This window comes from Maylandia zebra, linkage group LG19 (genome assembly GCF_041146795.1).
Source record: "Maylandia zebra isolate NMK-2024a linkage group LG19, Mzebra_GT3a, whole genome shotgun sequence".
Classification (NCBI taxonomy): Eukaryota; Metazoa; Chordata; class Actinopteri; order Cichliformes; family Cichlidae; genus Maylandia; species Maylandia zebra.
Genome location: NC_135185.1, coordinates 22,150,768 through 22,169,017, shown reverse-complemented (window position 1 = coordinate 22,169,017; position 18,250 = coordinate 22,150,768). Strand labels below are relative to the sequence as shown.

The 18,250-nt window shown below is 41.5% G+C and overlaps 1 protein-coding gene across 1 annotated transcript; it reads right to left on the bottom strand.

Annotated features, from left to right (window-relative positions):
- Positions 1-2,424: 2,424 nt before the first annotated feature.
- Positions 2,425-17,721, bottom strand: diras1b (DIRAS family, GTP-binding RAS-like 1b). Its single transcript, XM_004540244.4, has 3 exons — positions 17,552-17,721; positions 8,426-8,766; positions 2,425-8,168 (listed from the first exon to the last, which is right to left on the bottom strand). The coding sequence occupies exons 2-3, from the start codon at positions 8,732-8,734 to the stop codon at positions 7,881-7,883; spliced, it is 597 nt and encodes a 198-aa protein (XP_004540301.1). The 5' UTR covers positions 8,735-8,766; positions 17,552-17,721; the 3' UTR covers positions 2,425-7,880.
- Positions 17,722-18,250: the final 529 nt, after the last annotated feature.

Here is an 18,250-nt window from a genome sequence, read left to right as displayed (position 1 = left end):
TTGGGCCAATCTAATCTGACCTTTTATTTGCTGTAAATTTTCTGCCGTTTGCAGATTGCAGATAAATAAAGAAATGCCATAAAATCCGAATTACTATTTTCACTTCATAAATAAAATGAATAATAATTTAATACTTTTTATACTTTAGTTTTGTTTGCAGAAATGGTAATGACCGTGTTTCTCTTTGTGGTAGAAAATACTTTAAGTCATGTCAAATGCGTTAAATAAAGACTGCAGTGCACGACCCACACCACTTCTATAATAAATACACGTTCGGACAACAGATAGTGTCCTCTTAAAGACCACTGGCTTGTTCATTTCCCACCAGTATTCCCCAAGGACACGAAATAACAGATAGTGGCATGCACATCTGGATTTGTGTACCTACATTACAGTAAAAACGACTGCGTGACTCCGGTGCGTTGTGTTACCACGTGATGGCGCCATTGACCCATCTGCTGTTCTGACTTTCTCAAGAGAGGTGTGGGCCTCTCCTTCTATTCCTGGCAGGCCCCACAAACACGCAAACTCAGTTTCCACCAAGCTGTAGTCCACTCCTCCACACAGAGCTAAAAAGCGCTGCATCTGCTCCGTGATTGTTGGCTGAACATGAGCCGGTTTCACTGCGTTAAGAGGGAAAAGGTCTGATGTGTGCAGGATCTCATTTTTACACAAAAATTCTCTGTTTTAGTCCATTTAAACCCTGGTGGTGCTGATGGAGATGGAAATTCTGATCTATATTCTGGTTTTGATGCGCATATACGTCTCAGTGGTTGTATAGCAACCATTTCCTTCCTGCTTATTATAAACACAGGAGAGCTATTTATATCTCACACAGAGTACCGCATTGGCCTCGTTTCCAGAGACCAGTGAAATTATGCTGATGCCTATACATTTCCCTTTCATTTCCTCACCTTTCTCATCTCCCCCTTTTCTCCCTTTGCTGGCTCTCTCTTCCCTCTTCATTTTTCTCTCTTCCATTTCAGACCCCGTGCTTCCCTCCCTCCCTCTCCATCCTGTGTGTGAGGAAGCAGCATAGGTTACACTGGATTCAAGCAATACTTTTCATTTTCTAAGAAATCCGCGGTGGAAGCCCATGAGTCACCACTTAAAGATGTTCACAGGCCGACAGGTGGCATCCACCCACCCACACCTTTTTTTGTCGTATGCCACGTGTACTCCTGCAGCCTAATCTTAGACCCAAACGGAAACACAGACTTTCCCAGGGTGTCTCATGTGTTTCATTTTTATGTGTGTATTCGGACACGATAATTGTCTAATTAAGACCCAGCAGAGGGGTTGCCACACTGGCCTTCATGGGGAATGACATGTTTTTTAATCCACCCCAGGAGCAGGATGGGAGACCCGCCTGTCGCCGCATCTCCGCCACCAGGGTCACACCACACTGATGCGACAACCACCGTCAACGTCACACTGTCTCCATAGCAACCGTGCCGGGCACAGCATCTCCGAGCAGATGTTGGAGGGTTAAGAGAGAATGAAAGAAAGAGTAGGGGGGAAGCCAGTATCTCTGTGTGATGAATTAATAAACTGTAAAGAGTCTGCATGTCATGGCAGCACGACATGGGTGAAAGAAGTCAACGATCCCGAGTTGGGAAAATAATTTAAATTATTATAGTAACATTTTAAAATTAAAAAATGAGAAAAAAGAACTATCAAAGAGAATCACTGAGAGTCGCTGAAAAGAAATAAACCCCTTCCAAAGTCATGCCAGCAGCAGAGCTTTTACATGAATGTTAGTCAACAAGCAGAGAAGATTGCTGCACTGTAACCTGTGATTTAATTAGCATCTACAATGTAACACAAACAGCAATATATTGTAGTAGGTTTTAACAGTAATGTACTGTAAATGGCAAAGGATTGTGGGAAAATATTGGCCCACTACTGTAAATGTAACTGAATAGTAAGTGTTTTAGTACTCTTAAATGAAAAATGAGGCATATGGAAGCCGTTTTTCTATTTGTATGTTAGATAAGATGGAAATATTGCACACAATGTTCTCCCTTTTAAATATCGTACATTTTACAGGGTAAACCCCCCTAAACTATATCCACATATGCTTCCTCAAGGAATATGCTGTATCGTATAATGCTTACACAGAGGGTTTCTACAGCATGCTTTTAATTCTTTCAGTTATTTCCTCTCTTATTTTGAAGGCTGCTTTATTTTTTCTCTGCCAAGTTTTTACTTCCTGTCTTTGCTCTTTCCCCTCCCTTTTGTATGTCCACCTGCTCCTTGTTACCCTGTTGCCCCTTATGTGTATTTATCCTGCGTGATTTCCCTAAGGCTTTGGACTGAAGTGGCTGACCATAATATCACTGATTTTCTAAGATCCACATCACTGCATGGATACAAACGGCAAGCAAAAGGTGAGAATGTTTAAAAAAATGACACGAAACACTCCTCAGTTCATATTTTTATTAAGAAAATCATTTTGCAGATTTGATTATTATTATCACCTCTCTCGCTCTCTCTCTCACACTCTCTCTATGTATATATATATATTTATATATATATATATATTTATATATGTTAGTTTCAGTTATTCAGAGGATGCATCAGCACAGTATATTTTAATAGGAAGACTATTGCTAGAATAAATATCTATACATTATAATTAGTCAAATGAAAAAATCCCAACGAAAAAAAGAAGAACCAAAGAAAAATCATTTACAAAAACAATGAGAGCTTAAAAGAAATAACCCATTTACAAAACCAAAGCCATAAATGTTGCAGAGGAATTTATTTAAAAAATACAAAGATGATTCACAGTTTGTGTCCTTGTTCTCATGCTGGCTGGAACACCAATAGGGACCATGCAGGAATGAAGGGCCAGAGCGTCTCGATAGTACCAAACTACGTTACCCACAAAGTCTAGGCTAAATTCCCCGCCGTATACTGCTCATTAGGATCTGAGGCGATCAGATGAAATGTAAAGGGGTGAGCCTGAGTGATTGGCAGGAAGAGTGGGAGTTCTTTTGTATTTTGATCCTCCGGTACCGATTTCCTTTAGCTCCTGTGGCATGAAGCCCTGCTGGACAGGAGCACAACCTGCCCCTCGCTGGTAACAAAAAGCCTGGTGTGTCAGAAAACCACAGCTTTTCTTGAGTATAAAGGTTTAACTTAGTGCTCGTTCTCTAAGCTTCACATGGTCTGAGGTTTCCCTTGCAGCCACAGAAGAACAAATCCGAACCCCACTCCCTTTATTGTATGAGACTCCTCAGCAAGATGAACAGAAAGTACCCTGTGACCTCACTGGTGGCAAACAACTCAAGTAAACTTTACCTGATCCTACACAACAATCTGTGCCACCAATGTAGTTATCTATGGAGGCCCAAACTATAGCTGTTACTAGGCAATAAGTGTATTTGATGTCATAAAATAAGTGATCATACCAACAATATTAAGACTAAATGTGTAATTTAACCATGAAAATATCATCGTACAAGCAACATTTTAATGAAAATACCTGCAGCATTTTTTAATTAAAGAAGAGTGTGGAATTGCAAAAATTATTCTAAATTTAAAATATCCACCAAGTTCCACAATTTCATGGTTCAATTACATCTTTCTGCATCCATTCGTATGATTATTCATTTTATAACTTATCATTTAGTCACCTTTAACATAGCTGGTCTCCATAGAGTTCCTCCTTTAAAGCCAGTGCTTCTCTTGCTACAGCATACAAAAAAAAAAAAAAGCCCAACGTAAAGCTTTCACATGAAGAAAACTTTAACTGTCCTACTTCTGATTGGAGGTTTTGACTATACAAAGAATGCGCAGGAGACTGCGCGCTCCCACCACGGCATCCTTTATCTGCACGCTCTCCCTTCGCTTCTCTGAAACCTTTGAACAATATTTACAGCTATCTACAATCAGATGCGAGGAGGGTTGGTTTTCAGTAAGTGCAAACATCAAGCAAAAACACACAGAATGAATATGAAAACGGCTCACAATTTATGCGGATTTATGCAGAAGTAACGCTAACAGAGGTACAACAGCGGAAAACAGCCAGAGAGCAAATGATGTTTCACTGACAAGGCCTGTGTGAATGTAATATGTGTGTATGTGTGTGTGTGCAACCGAGGGCATGCAGTCATTCTATTTCAGCTCCATGCCTGATTTATATACTAGTGTGTGTGCGTATAGGGGGTGTGTGTTGTGCAGGATGACTCATGCAGAATGTGTAGGCACTCTCCACGGGAAAGCTGCAAACATCTGACAGACACTTCATGAGATTGTACAACAGCAGCAACAACACAAGCACGCGCACATACACACCCGTGCAGGCCGGAGTGAATTAACGTGAAAACAATATATATAAATAAGGTGGATGAATGTGCATATACATGAATGCACTCCCGGTTAAACACACAGAACAGGGAATATGGTTCATGGATAAATGAGATGAGACACGCCATGGAGGGACAGGGGCAGAAGTGTCTGTCCTGATTCTTGCGAGCACTTAACTCACACAATCCACAAACTCAATAGCTCACACACTCCACAAGCACAACGTCTTCTTTCAACGGCTCCCACATGAAAGCTCGAACGATTCTTATACAGGCCACGGCTAGTGCAGTTGAACTTCATATATTTGCTCTATGTCTATTAATAGCACAGGCCCCTGTTGTCCATAGTGCTCTCTCACGCTGCCTCATTGTTGTTTTTCCTTCCCTGTTGTATCATATTCCATGCAGGAACATGAACAATGACAGTCTCCTGTTAACGTCAGCAGAACAGCAGCTTGCACAAACATGCGCACACAATCTGGCAACCAGACGTGTCAAGCTGATATCTATGCAGCGTGTGCACCACTGCCGGTGGCTTTGCGTCAGACCAGAAAAGAACTCGGTCTGAAAATCATTGCAGGCGATTTTTAAGGTTTTCTTTTTCAAATTTTAGCTCGTCAAATGGCCACAACCCGTAGATTGCACTCTATCTATATAGAGCAGGTTAAAAATAAATGAATTAATAAAAAAAAGAAAGAAAAGAAAGTGATTAAAATACAACTTATATATCTGTTTTACACATCTTGTTTTTGGAATTTAAACAGATTTTCAAAAAAGAAAATAAGAGAGTACAAGTGAGCATCCCTGGCATCTAACAAGTAAAGGGTATGTTTACAATATAAATGTTTGGGTTTAACAGGACCTCACATTAGTGCAAAGTACAACACAGTAATAACAACAGATTCATTCAGCTTTCAAAATAAACAGAAAAACAAAATTACAGCCTGGAGTGGAACTTTTAGTTACATATTCACATTTTGCTAGTGCTATCTGATTGATAGATCTGAAGAGTGGATGCGTCAAATACAATAGATCATGAGTATCGTTATTAAGCCGTATATTACAGTACATAGCAACACCAAACCTTCTACTGTAACAACATTTCCCAGAAAGACAGTGGGTACAGTATTTCTTTACATGGGTAACATCTTACTTAAAGCTCTTGTGAACATTTCGCTGAATTTCCATCTGCTTATCTACACGTCTGAAATCATTTTATAGTGGTTTGTGGGCATGAATGATAAAGGTAGGACATTTTACACGGTGCTTATGAATGAGGCGTCGCTGATTAATAAGCAAGTCTTCAAGTAAAATGTTACCCTAAAGTGCCCAGTTGTTGATCCTGCTGCACACATAAAGACAGAGAAGGAGACAGACGAGACTAGTTGCTGTGCTTATTCTCTTTTTTCTTCCTTTTTTCTTGAGAAATGAACACACAGTTAAAAGGGGTTATCATCTGTGTCTTTGGGTTTAACAGTACAGGAGCAGATTATCCGCCACGCTAATTGTTGTCAAAACCGCCTGAGAGATGGAGAAAAGCAGACAAATAATCTGACCCCTCATCGTTGTCCCACAACCTGTGATCCTGTGGGGGTGGTGTGGGGGTTGATGTTACATAACGTTTACGCTCTTTGTGTCCACAGCTAACCGGTCACATCACGATACCCTGTTGTTCAGCAGAACCACAACCTCATTGTGCCAAGAACCAGACAAAATAAAGCGCCATACATCAAGACAGAGAGCTACCTGTGACCATGCTACCTATGCAATCCATGTTCAGGACTGTTGAATGAAAGCTAAGGATGGAAACTGCACACAAATACAATAAAAGAACAAACAAAAAAATAGAATTAGATATGTTGGAAAAAAGTATTGTGCTTTTGGCTGCTCTGTATACACTGTGTACAATTTTAGAGGTCCTACATGAAAAAAAGGGGTATATATATTAAATATATATATATATGTACTTTGGACATACAGCACAACAGAGATAATTATTAATACACATGTAGGTGGAAACATGGCAAATAAAATTGTGTATGGTGATATAAAGTGCAATGTGAGGGCATTTAGGCTGAGTGAGCCCTGTTCTTCTTCATGTACTCAGTCAACGATGTTACTCAGATTGACTATCAGAGAGCTAAATGTGTGTGTGTTTCTTTTCTTTTTGCATGGATGCATCATGTGCGTGTTGTGTCTGCACATCTCTGTGACCCATTCTGTTTCCTGATGCCTGGAGTTACAGGTGATGAGTGTACGGAGATGCATCAGGGTGCACTGGACAATCTGCATGGAGCTTTAAAGATCCACCCTCCGCCTTTTCTCCCCTGTGTGCTTTTTGTTAAAGGAGATGTGTTTAAATGTAACTTTATAAGAGCATCATAAAGAAAACTAGAAAAAAAAAGGCAAAAAGAGAAACTCTCACATGAAAAGTGCCAAAGCAAACTGACATTCTCAGAACCAAAAGTTCTCTTTCATCTTACCAGCTTGGCAATGATTATCTAAGTGTATTAACCTCGTAGGCAAGGCAGACTCGTATTTCTGTTTCATGTTTCAATGAGAGTCCAGCTTCCTTTCAGCCAGAGTTATTCTACACTTGATGAGAGTCTTAAAAGGATTGTTGCGTCGTATCAATGGCATGCGTGAAGCCCCTGCCGCTGGATGTTTCTCCACATCAGATGAGGACATTTCGAGGGTTCATAGATGACCTTTTACCATAAGCATTTGGGGGATAAACGCAAAGAAGTGTTTTTATATGACGATGGCAATTGAAAATTGAGCTTCAGAGCATCAAACTTGAGTCAACATCATATACTAGTTGGGGCTGAGGATGTGCAGACTGGATGGAATATATCTAAATATCCCATATTTATATACATCAAAGTCCTTGGGGTGTGGCTGGGTGATCTGTTTTTTTGCTGTGATGCTTCATGCTAGCAGTGTCAAACTTTTGAGTCCTCTTTGTACTAGCATGATAGACACCTCAGTCACTTACAACAGGGTCTCTACCAGATGAGTGAGCTTTGGAACTCGCTTACTTGTACATTACATTTCTCTACAGTCAATATAATAGAGGGTATGAAAAAGATGAGAAGGGTGAAGTGTGAGCTGAGCAGGGAGGTGCAGAAGTGAGAGAAGATATCTAAGATTTTGCACTGATCAGAAACCTCTTGCGTTTTTATGGACTTCTGGTCTTCGTGGTCAGTACTCTCACCCAAGTTCTCGAAGAGTGCTCCATCCAGGTTTTTGTGACACTTGGAGGATACAAAGTCCACACCCCTGCCATTTCTGTATTCATCTGTGTCACGCACTACTTGTCATCTCAATCCCACTCACCTGTTTCCCCGTTAAGGATGTGCATGGATTTATGCTCCGAACTGAAACGTTTCCTGTATGTAAGTTGTGTTTGTGAGGAGCGTGTCGATGATGAGAACCCCGCTGCCGTCAAAAACCTTGTTGCTCTGTATGATGCGTTTGGTGTCTGGCGTCCTCCTTCTTTACTTCTCCGTATTTCATCTCCCTCTCTCACCTCCACCTCCACCTCCCTTTCCTTTCCTCTCTTGGATTTTACATCACGCTGCATTTGCCCTTCAGTCTCTCGGCACGGGATTGCTTCCCAGAGCGCTTGCCGTCGATGTTGAGGCTCATGTTCCTCTTCTTGTCCAGGTTTAGCAGCTCTTGAAAGAGCTCGGTTACGTTGTGGTTGGTCTTAGCTGATGTCTCCATGAAGGCGCACTTCCACTGGTTGGCCTGGGCCTCTCCGTCCTTGGTTTCCACCTCTCGCTGGGTCTCATCACTTTTATTTCCCACAAGCATGATTGGGATAGCCTCAACATTGCCCTTTATAGCCAGGACCTGCAAAGGCAAGCAAATGGATTTGATTTTGCTTGTAGTTTTAGCACCCAAAGAGAATACATCATTACAAATGAAAGCATTTGTGGTTTAGACATCACCAGTGACAAAGTTGAGGAACTAATGCAATACAGATTACCCCAGACAGCATCATTACTTTTGCTCTTTATATTTAGTACAATGCAGAAAAACGTTTCAGTATAAAAGCCCAGCGCGATTAAACAAGCTCAGCCATCCAAAGACACACAAACACTCCTCACCTGTTGGTAAATGGGTTTGAGCTCCTCCAGGGACTGTCTGCTTGTGATCGAGTAGACCAGGATGAAGGCGTGGCCTTTAGAGATGGAAAGGCGCTGCATGGCAGGGAACTGGTGACTGCCTGTTGTGTCTGTGATCTGGAGGGTGCACACGCTCTTGTCACAGCTGATCACCTGGCGATAGGTGTCCTCCACCGTGGGGATGTAGGTGTCCCTGAATGTGCCTTTCACAAAGCGCAGAACCAGGGAGCTCTTCCCCACTCCCCCAGCACCGAACACCACCACACGATAGTCGTTGCTCTGTTCTGGCATTCTGTCCCCTCGGGTTTAAGATAGTCTTACACCTATGAGATTAGGAAAGGGAACATGAGAAGATAAGATTCTAAGAGAAAATCTGGAGCTTTTGTTTAATGAAACAGAACAAGAGGAGTATATGCTGGCAGAACTTAACCTCAGGCCAGTGGGTTTTAAAACACTCCATCTTTCGTGGTCTGACTATGAGCCAGAATACAAATTAGAAAAGATGAGTTTGGTAATGATCCAAGTGTTTCACCTCATGCAGACATTTCCCTAATCAATACCCTTCGCATAGTCACGGTTCTTCAGTTTCAGCCCCAAAAACAATCCCGCATTTTCTAATTAATCATCAAGCCAACATAGAAGCCTCAAAGAACAAAACACTGCGCATGGCTAACACCGATCACTGTGCCTACCACTAATATGGATCCAAACAGAGTGAGTCAGAGCAACTAAAGCCATCGTAGGGTCTACCTACCTTACAAATTAAGCAGCTCGAGGCAACTGTTGTTGTGATTTGGTGCTGTACAAATACAAGTGAATTGAATTAAAAGTAAAAAGATGAAAACCAGTTGTGTGTGAAGGGTAAACACAGAAATCTATTTGAGAAAATAGATGGACTATTGGATTTGAATTCACCAGTTGGCTAAACACATCACAAAGGCATACTGATTCACGCCAAACTGGCTTCAGCGTTACACCTGTCAGTGTTACATTTGCAGCTTTGCTGCTGCAAGTGGCCAGTGCTTGTTAGGTTGTTTTATTGGTATTAAAAATTTGAAAAGAGTCCAGGTTTAGTGTTTGCTTTACAAAACAACACAAAGCTCAGGGCTTTAAAGAAAGTGTTGCATTGCATAATTCACAGCAGATTTCATCCTCGGTCATCAAACTAAAAATGCTAAATCCACACTGTGTGATATCAGATTATATATATCAGGTAATAAAGATAACATGCAAATGAACACAACTAACTGAAAAAGCCCAGTTTGTAGACAGCAGCAGCACAGCGCTGTGAAAGACTCTACAATTAATCACTCCTAACATTACCTGCTGCAGCTCATGCATATGCATCTAAACAATGTCCTCGCACAGAATCTACTGCTATCTTTGTGAGAGCTTGCGCTGTCTGCACATGATTGCACATCGTATCTGTTGCATTATTTATCCGCTTTGGTGCTAAACGTGCTTTAATGTTCCGTAATAAGATATTCTATCAGCTGTGATCATGCTGCTCTCTAAGCTGCAGTCATAATGAAAACAGTAAATCGACATCAATACCATATGGAATAAGTGGATTTCTGTCATGCTTGCACTGCAGGAACCCACTATTGATGGCAGGGTGCCTGTAATTGCTTTGCTGGGTTCTAGATAATATCAGTCCACGAGTTTGAAATAAATGAGGATTTGGGGAGTGCCTCTTGAATTTTATAGACCGTCTCTCAGCTGTAAGCATGTGTGATGTATAAGACTGCTTCATAGCTTGCTGAGAACACCACCACAGTTTAATTTTCAGGTGAGCCTGTGGCTACTGTTTTACTCGGGTCTGGAAGAAGCAGAAAATCTTCCCTAATGGCTCTCTTGATACTTCAGAAGGGTGATAAACTTGAAACTGCATTTTTTAGATAGAGGGATGCATGACTGAAGTTTAACCTCTTGGGACTTCAAGTCTGTCGTATTTCTCTTTCAGACCGTGGCTGCGGTAATGAAAACATGTGCAGTGAGGGTCATGTTAACCTTTACAACTCTTAAGTGCAACATAACTACAAGGCGCTGCTGTAAAATTGCCAGAAACAATAGTCATCTACAGTGCCTTACTCTTAGCTTTAATGAGGCAGTCAGTGATGAAAAAAAGGTAACACTTTAAAAATTGCCATGTAGCTGTCAAAGCTGCACAGTGATTTTTGCTTAACCTGCTTAATTACAGACACACACCTAAGCAGGAATGATGCCTCAACATAGTTTAAAAAGCCAATTTCTAAGTGAATTTATTTTGGCCTTCTTGGATGTAATTTGGCATCTAGAGAGGATTAATTGTTTATTACAGTTAATTCTTGAGACAATGCTGCCGTCTTTAAAGCTGCTACAGTTTATATTTCTCCTACTGGTGGTTAAAATGGCTGTTTATACAACACACAACTCTGCAGTCCATCTCAGATCTGCAAAGCATTTTAGCATCTTCATCTATCTTTTAACTCATTATGTAAAACTGGCATGAGTGTTGCAGTACAGTCTGGCTTCCTGCTCTAATCTGTGCAGTATGTGGTGGCAGCAGGCACCAAATGGCAGACTGACAATGTTCGCACCTATCTGGTGAACACAGTGGAGCATTTAGCTCCTGGGGGAATCTGATATTTCCCTCTGGAGCTGGTAGAGACCAAAACAAAAACAGTGTAAATATTTGACTTGCATTTGACTTTGCTTTGTTTTCATTTTGTTTTGCTGCCTCCAAGAGGCCCGAAACAGAAAACACCCCAGAAACAAGCCAACGGTTTAACTCAAACACGTTACATAGAGCTAATCTCACAGTGCGTCGGAAATGCCATTTAAATACAGAACCAAGGAGTCATCTGCAAACTGTGGAATGATAATCAAAGTATACAGTTTGGTTAGTGCAGCAGTGTTTCTAGAGCTCAGCAATGTGAAGAGTATAGTATTATTATTACAGGGAGAAAATATGGTGACTGCTGCAAAAATAGGACCCAAGTTACTAGTTTCTGGTAATAAACCAGATATAGTTTTAATGAAATACTGCAGCAAACACCATCACAAAAATCCACAAAGATCCACACTCAGCCACCTATCTAGACAAAGCCACACAGACAGGTATGATGTCTTTGATTTGAAGCTGATATATCAGTGCATCTGATACATGCATGCTCTGATAAACTCTTAAATATTCTCTTTACTTATCCGCAACTTTAGCCTTTCTTTGAGCTGCTACCTAAACTTCCTCTTGCTGATCTGTCACTCCCCAGGTCTCCATGGTGTTTGATCAATAAACTAAAGCCGCTCCGGTTTTAATCGATGGGGCCCAGTCTCTGTGGGCCCCGTCAGTCTGTTGTCCTGCCGCGGTTGGTGTCTGTTTGGTTTCTTTGGATGTGGATTTTAGCTCTGTGACAAAGATCCTGCTCATCAAAACCTCCCCCACTTTTCACCTGAGCTATAATTATCTCTCTCCCTCCCTCTGTCAGCAACTATAACTACACACACAGGTGCAACCTCACAGTGGCACACATACTGTACTTCCGCTCCTTCACCATTTGTCCTTGATACCAGGCTTTTGAGATTTATGACACTCTTCCCAAACGCAAGTAGTCTCTCTCCTTTCCCCCATCCTCTTCTCTGGTTTTATTTGAAATGAGAGGACTGCAGTTCTTTAATGAATTAATGGTATACTATAAATGCATCTGCATCAGTGCAGCCAAACTCCATTAGCAGATAGCATTTGGCACAGACCAAGGAGGCCTCTGCTCTTCTCCGCCAGAAAATAGCTGCAACGCAGCCTTCTCCACTCGTTTATTTCACAGAGCGAGCAAGGAAATGTCACCTTTAACAAAAATATGCACATAATTTCCCTCAAGAGAGCCACTTATGCAGCGGCACAAAGGAAGCGCATTAACCAACATCAAACACAATGCCATTCAACAGATCAAGAGCGTGATTAAATAGACACCCACAAAGCGGTCCCATGGTATCTTGTAGAGAAAGGATTTTAATCAGGCTGTGCATAGTGGAATGCTGAGAATACACCGCTATTTGGCAATGAGTGTTTTACAGGATCAACAGATTATCAGCCTGAAATATTTTGTCTTTTTCTGGCCACAGTGAAACCTACACAAAGTTTCTTAAGCTCTCAGCCTGTCAGTTGCTGTATGAATGCGTGTGTGCGTCATGTGTGTCTGCCTCTGTGCAGTGAAGCAGAAGATTCCCTGTTCTCGGTGCACACATCAGCTCAGGTCTTTTCAAAAGTGTGTATGTATGTGTGCGTTTTGCCACGGGATGTAATCTGTGCTCTTGGCGAGGCAATTTTTAGACACGGGTGTTTTCATTAGGTTTGAGCAGACAGTAGAGGTTCGATTTATAAATTTTGATTCAGTCTCACACATTCAGGCATGCCGTCGCCGCTTCTGCTTCGCCACACTCACACCTGCTAAAACACACACATGGAAAGCCTGCAGAATGTGTTTATCTTAGAGTCTCTGTTGGATTTCATTTACAGCTCTTGAATGTGAAAACTCATCTCCATAAGTTTCCTAAAAAGAGACTGACGAAGCTGCATATTTTTGTCACCTTTACTGTCCGTGTGTGCGTCTGTTGGAGTATGATGACGCACAGACAGGGCATCCATAGAAGTTAAAATATTATGTGTGGTGCTTTGCACAGAATTAAGAATATGCAGTTTTCTCTATTTACTTTCTGGATTATTATCCCCTGATACAGCTACTGTCCTTCCAGTGAATCCAAACACTGATTCTTCTGATTCTGTTGGATGAAAAAAGGCCACTTTAGTTAGATGACGGTGCATTTTTGAAGTTAGGAGACTAGGTTGGAGAATTCTGATATTAGCTGTTGAGAGTTAGATGAAAATAACAATACCTTTCTCAGGGTAAGCTACAGCCAGAAGCCAGTTTGCTCAGCACAAAGACTGAAAATGAGAGAAGACAGTTAGCCTGACTCCATCTAAGTTTGGAGAGTTATTCGGCCAAGCCAAGAAAAAAAGGCTTACGTAGTTTTTGTGCAATTTACGCAAACATAGTAAATTTTGTGACCTCCGGCAAAAGCCAGGCTTGCAGTTTTCTCTGCTTGTAGGCTTTGTTTTAAATGAACTGCCTCCTGGCTCCAGTTTTATATTCAATGGACACTTCTAAGTTTGGCATTAATGTTCCTATCTAGTTCTTGTCAGGAAAGCAAGTAAGTAGTTCCCCGTATGAAAGTATGTGGTTGTAAAAAACTTTTACTGTCCAAGTGAAAATTTGTTTTAACCCCGTAATGCCTGAACCATGAAATAATTGCCAAAAATTTCTGTTTGACCCCCCCCCCCCCCCCCCCCCAAAACAAAACCAAGTTATTGAACAGTTATTGAACTGTCTGACATATATGTGGATTTTAATTTGTGTTGATGTCCTTACATTTGGCACTTTGTGTAATTTATTGCTTATAAAATTATTGTGCAATTTATGCATATTTTTCAGGGGGGAAAAAAACTCACAAAAACTCATGTATCACAAATGATACAGATGGTAATTGATAAAGTTCAGTTTAGACTCAATGTAAATGATTTATGTATGACTACAGGTATCACCCCTGTCAGTCTATACTGTGACTGGGCAGACGGCACCGTTCGTGCATGGAGCGTGTGTGCTACACTGTCCAAGAGATTGAACGCCCTGTGGTCTTGGCTTAGTAGCTAATCATTGAGCTTAACCTCCTCTGTGCTTGTGGCCAGCTCTGCATTGACCCAATTCCCAGGACTTAAGTTACCAGCAGTCTCTGTATAAGACTACACGTACCCTGAGGCCCTCTGATATCCCCGGAGCATCTCTTTGATTCAGTGTGAACTGACACTAACATAGAGCCACGGGAACATCAGCTCAGCCACAAAACTGTAAAGGTCTGCCTGTGTGTAGTTCAAAAAGGACTCATCAGAGCACCCAAATTTCTCACCTTGGCATAAGTTCATCAAGGTGGGGTGCACTGTACAGACCTGTTCTGAGTGAGTAGGAAAGGAAATAAAAATGCTCAGATGCTTTATTACCGACCAACATGACTACTTTAACTATCCAAAGTCAGAATATCATTAGAAGAAATCATTAAAATAACCCTAGATTTCACAGAAACATTTAAAATACAAATAATGAAAAACATTTTTTCAGAAGTTTTAAGAAAACACATATACACTTACAATGTCTGGATTATTGCACATAGCAGTTTTATGGCGATAGCCTCACACATAAGCCAAAGAGCTTTGCATTTTGAGAGATGATAAGCATTCATTTAAGCTGCCATACTACTATGACTGATTTGGTAATGGTTGTGATTAACATAAACACCCCTCTACCTGCACTTTCTCCTTAATATATCTAAATGTGCACTTTTAAAAAGAATTTAAGAGGAAAATGTTTCCCTCTCAGGGTGATTCATTCCTGAGCTGTAACCAGCATTTGTAATCTTAATCATGCTGTTGCTATGCAGCACTTTTACACACATTTCTGTGTAATTAGTCTTTGAGTGTTTACTTGCGCTGAGTATTAGTGTGACCGGGGGAACCCATGGATTGCTCCGTCTGGCCTCTTTGTAAAACCCTGTTAATACATCAGCCTGGCAATCTGGGAGACACACAGGCACCTGGCTAATCGCACAGCAATTCAGCCGAGGAAAAAATAAAGAAACTGAGATTCTGACTCTGTGACAAAACACTTAAGCTCGTTTTCAAAGCTGCCATAATGTGCACAGGTTTATTTTTTTCAAGAAAGACTATTTTTAGACACAGTAAAGGCCCTGACCTGACTGAAGCACTAACTGCAGACTGGTGGAGTGTGCTGCAGAATCCTGCCTGCAGTGACAGATGGTGACAGGGTTGGTAGTTTTGGATTGGCTCCATGGTTTCTACTGGCAAGATCAACCGAACATAGTTTTTTCCCCCTTTTCTTTCTCTTTTTTATAAGTAGCTGATCCAGGTTTGATAACAACGCAGATGGTTAAAGGAGGAAACAACACAGGCTTTCCAGTCCAGACTGCTTGTCATGCTGACATGACGCAGTTGAGATTATAAGAAACTGACCTTTAACTTTTCCTCATCTAAAACCTCAAATTGTAGAAAAATATATGTCTTTTTAGGAGCGTTGAAGATGGATGGCATTGAAAGGCTGATATGTGAGAAAAAAGTGTAATCAAAATATTGGTTATACTACAGGTTGCAGTGTGCTTAAATGACCATGGCAGCTATTCTGGGCCATGATTAGTTATTCACAAGACTCAGGCAGTTCTGCTTAATGATATTAATAAGTAAGACAATATAAATCTTTTAGCTGAGCTTATGCTTTCAGAAGAGCTAAAATGCTTTAGCATTGATCTTTTCCAATATTAAAGAAGATACTATGCCATATATAGTTCAGAGGTACTCAGCGGGGATGGTGCATTTGACCAGACTTGTGCTGTCAAAGCAACAGACAGACTATAAATGAGCAGGTGAAGATAAAGCCTCTGCTGCCACGTTTTCTTTCATAATATGGCGCTTGCTGATTTCTCAATGAAGCTTCAAATGTTATATTTTATAGATTTTTTCTAGTTTCATGTAATGACCATTTCATAAAATGGTAAATTTAAGACACCACAGAAGGGTTCAAATGTGATGAAAAAGATGCCTAAAATGATTCATAATTGATCTTTTAATTAGCTGTAAACTGTTCACTGAGCATACATATGCTTTCTGAAAAACTAGTTCAAATTCTCACTGTTTCATTCACTGACAAATGGCAGTCATCCAGCACACAGCAACCACACACAGGCTCCAGTCCATGGATGAAACATTACACAATAGTAGTAGAGAGGGGTTTTTTTTTTCTGAATAAACTTTCTTTACTCAGATTTTATCAGCTAACAACCTTCCTGTCATCCAGTTGTTTCTGGATCTTTTAGGTTTTTATGGATTTTTTTTCACATTAGACTTGTGTTTTTACTGGTCCTTTATCATCATCATCATCATCACCACTGAGTATCCACTCCCATACTCATCTCAAACATCATCACCTTCATAAACTCGCTTTGGTTTTGCTTGTTACCACTGAATCACTTCTTTGTCCTGTTTCAGCAGAGAGACATGTTCTTATGCAACTGAACCGTGGCCATTCAAGAGAGACAGACAGGCAGGCAGACAGGCAGGACACTCCCCCTACATGTCCACTTTTCCTCCAATGCTTTAATGCAGTCTGCATCTCTAACTACTCTCAACCACACACTTTAAAGCTTACTCACAGGATTTACTGCCATACATCTCTGCTCTCCCTCTCTCTCACACACACATATACAATCATGACTGGCAGTGTTAAACTCATACAGGAAGTTCACATATATGCGTGCGAGCACGCACACACGCGCCGGCGCACGGGGGACCTAAATGATTCACAGCTCCTTTACATTTCACGGTGGATCTCCTTTCCAGTCTTGAAACCCACAACTAAGATCACAGATCCAGGGGGGAGCACAAATGCAGATGGAGGATTAACTGTAGCATTTGCCACAAAAATCGAGCTTTATTCGTCACGCTGGCGTCATTAGTGTATGTGCATTAATGTTGACGTGCATTCTCCGCCTCGATTGTAGTCAGGAAGCGGTGGCGGGAGAGGGCTTGCCGTGGTTCCGCAGATTTGTGCGCAACGCCATTACAGACCACCCTACTCTGCGTGGTTCATTCATAAATACCGGAGGATCGCCATCTCGCAGTGCTGCCATCATTTCGCAGTCGCAGCGAGCCCCCTCCTCCCAACCCTCTCCCCTCCCTTACTCCTCAAAGCAATATGACAACCCCAATACCTTCATATATTTGCCCTCCCTCTCCATCTCCCTCTCCTGCTTACTGCCAATATGGCTGTACGAGGATACAGGCAGTAGTTTGCAACTGACACGACCGAGGTTAGCGAGCAGAAATGTAACTTGTGATACAACAGCGGCGAGATGGATGCAGAAAGTGAGATTTGCTGTCCCGGGTTGGCCGTGAGCAGCAGGAATCGTGTGCGCATAACAGCCAGCCAGCCAGAAGGACCGCGGTTACGCCACTGAATACCAACATCTGATCTCTATGTAAGATGTGGAGGCTGAGGAGCATCTCGATACCTGATCGTGAAGAACGGCTCCGCTTCTGGCTCGTCCTTGGTTCGGAAGGATGAAAGACAAACGCCGAAAGCGTCTTAGAGCATTTTACTCGTTTCATGTAGAGCTCATGTCGTCCGATTCCCAACACCACCACAGCAGACTCTCTCTCTCCCTCTCTCTATTTCTTTCTCTGTCAGTCTCTCCCTCTCTCTTTCTCGCACATAGGACGTGGGAGGTGCTATGCTCTCTCCCTTTTCTATCCACACTTGATTTTCTTTCGGTTCATACACTTCCTAGTGGTTGGATGCCAGCAAAATAAGTTATTTTAAAACGTCTTCCTCTTAAAAATATTCTGTGAAGGCTGGATGTGTGGGAATCTGATTAAATGTAATCAACCACCTGCCCCCCAAAATGGAAAGAAATTGCACTGAAATATATGAATAAAGAATATATCACTGCATAGAGATACATATGGATCAATGCATATAATATATTTTTAATAGCTGGAGTGGTCACCAATAGACTCATTGGTGACCACTAAGCAACAAATCATATTTAAGTTAATGGGTGAAATGCAATTTATGGTCAAAAATATAAACCAACAAGGGCCCCATTTCTTTCAAAACGTCTCAGCCAGAGACAAATATATTGTAGCCTTCAGACATCCCCAGGGCCATGGCAGACTTGTGGCATTTCCCGTTGACTTGGGGCCGCATAAAT

Coding starts and splice junctions, on each gene's coding strand:
- diras1b (XM_004540244.4), bottom strand. CDS start 8,734: ATGCCAGAACAGAGCAACGACTATCGTGTGGTGGTGTTCGGTGCTGGG. Junction 8,169..8,425: donor TCAAACCCATTTACCAACAG/GTGAGGAGTGTT, acceptor TTGCCTTTGCAG/GTCCTGGCTATAAAGGGCAA.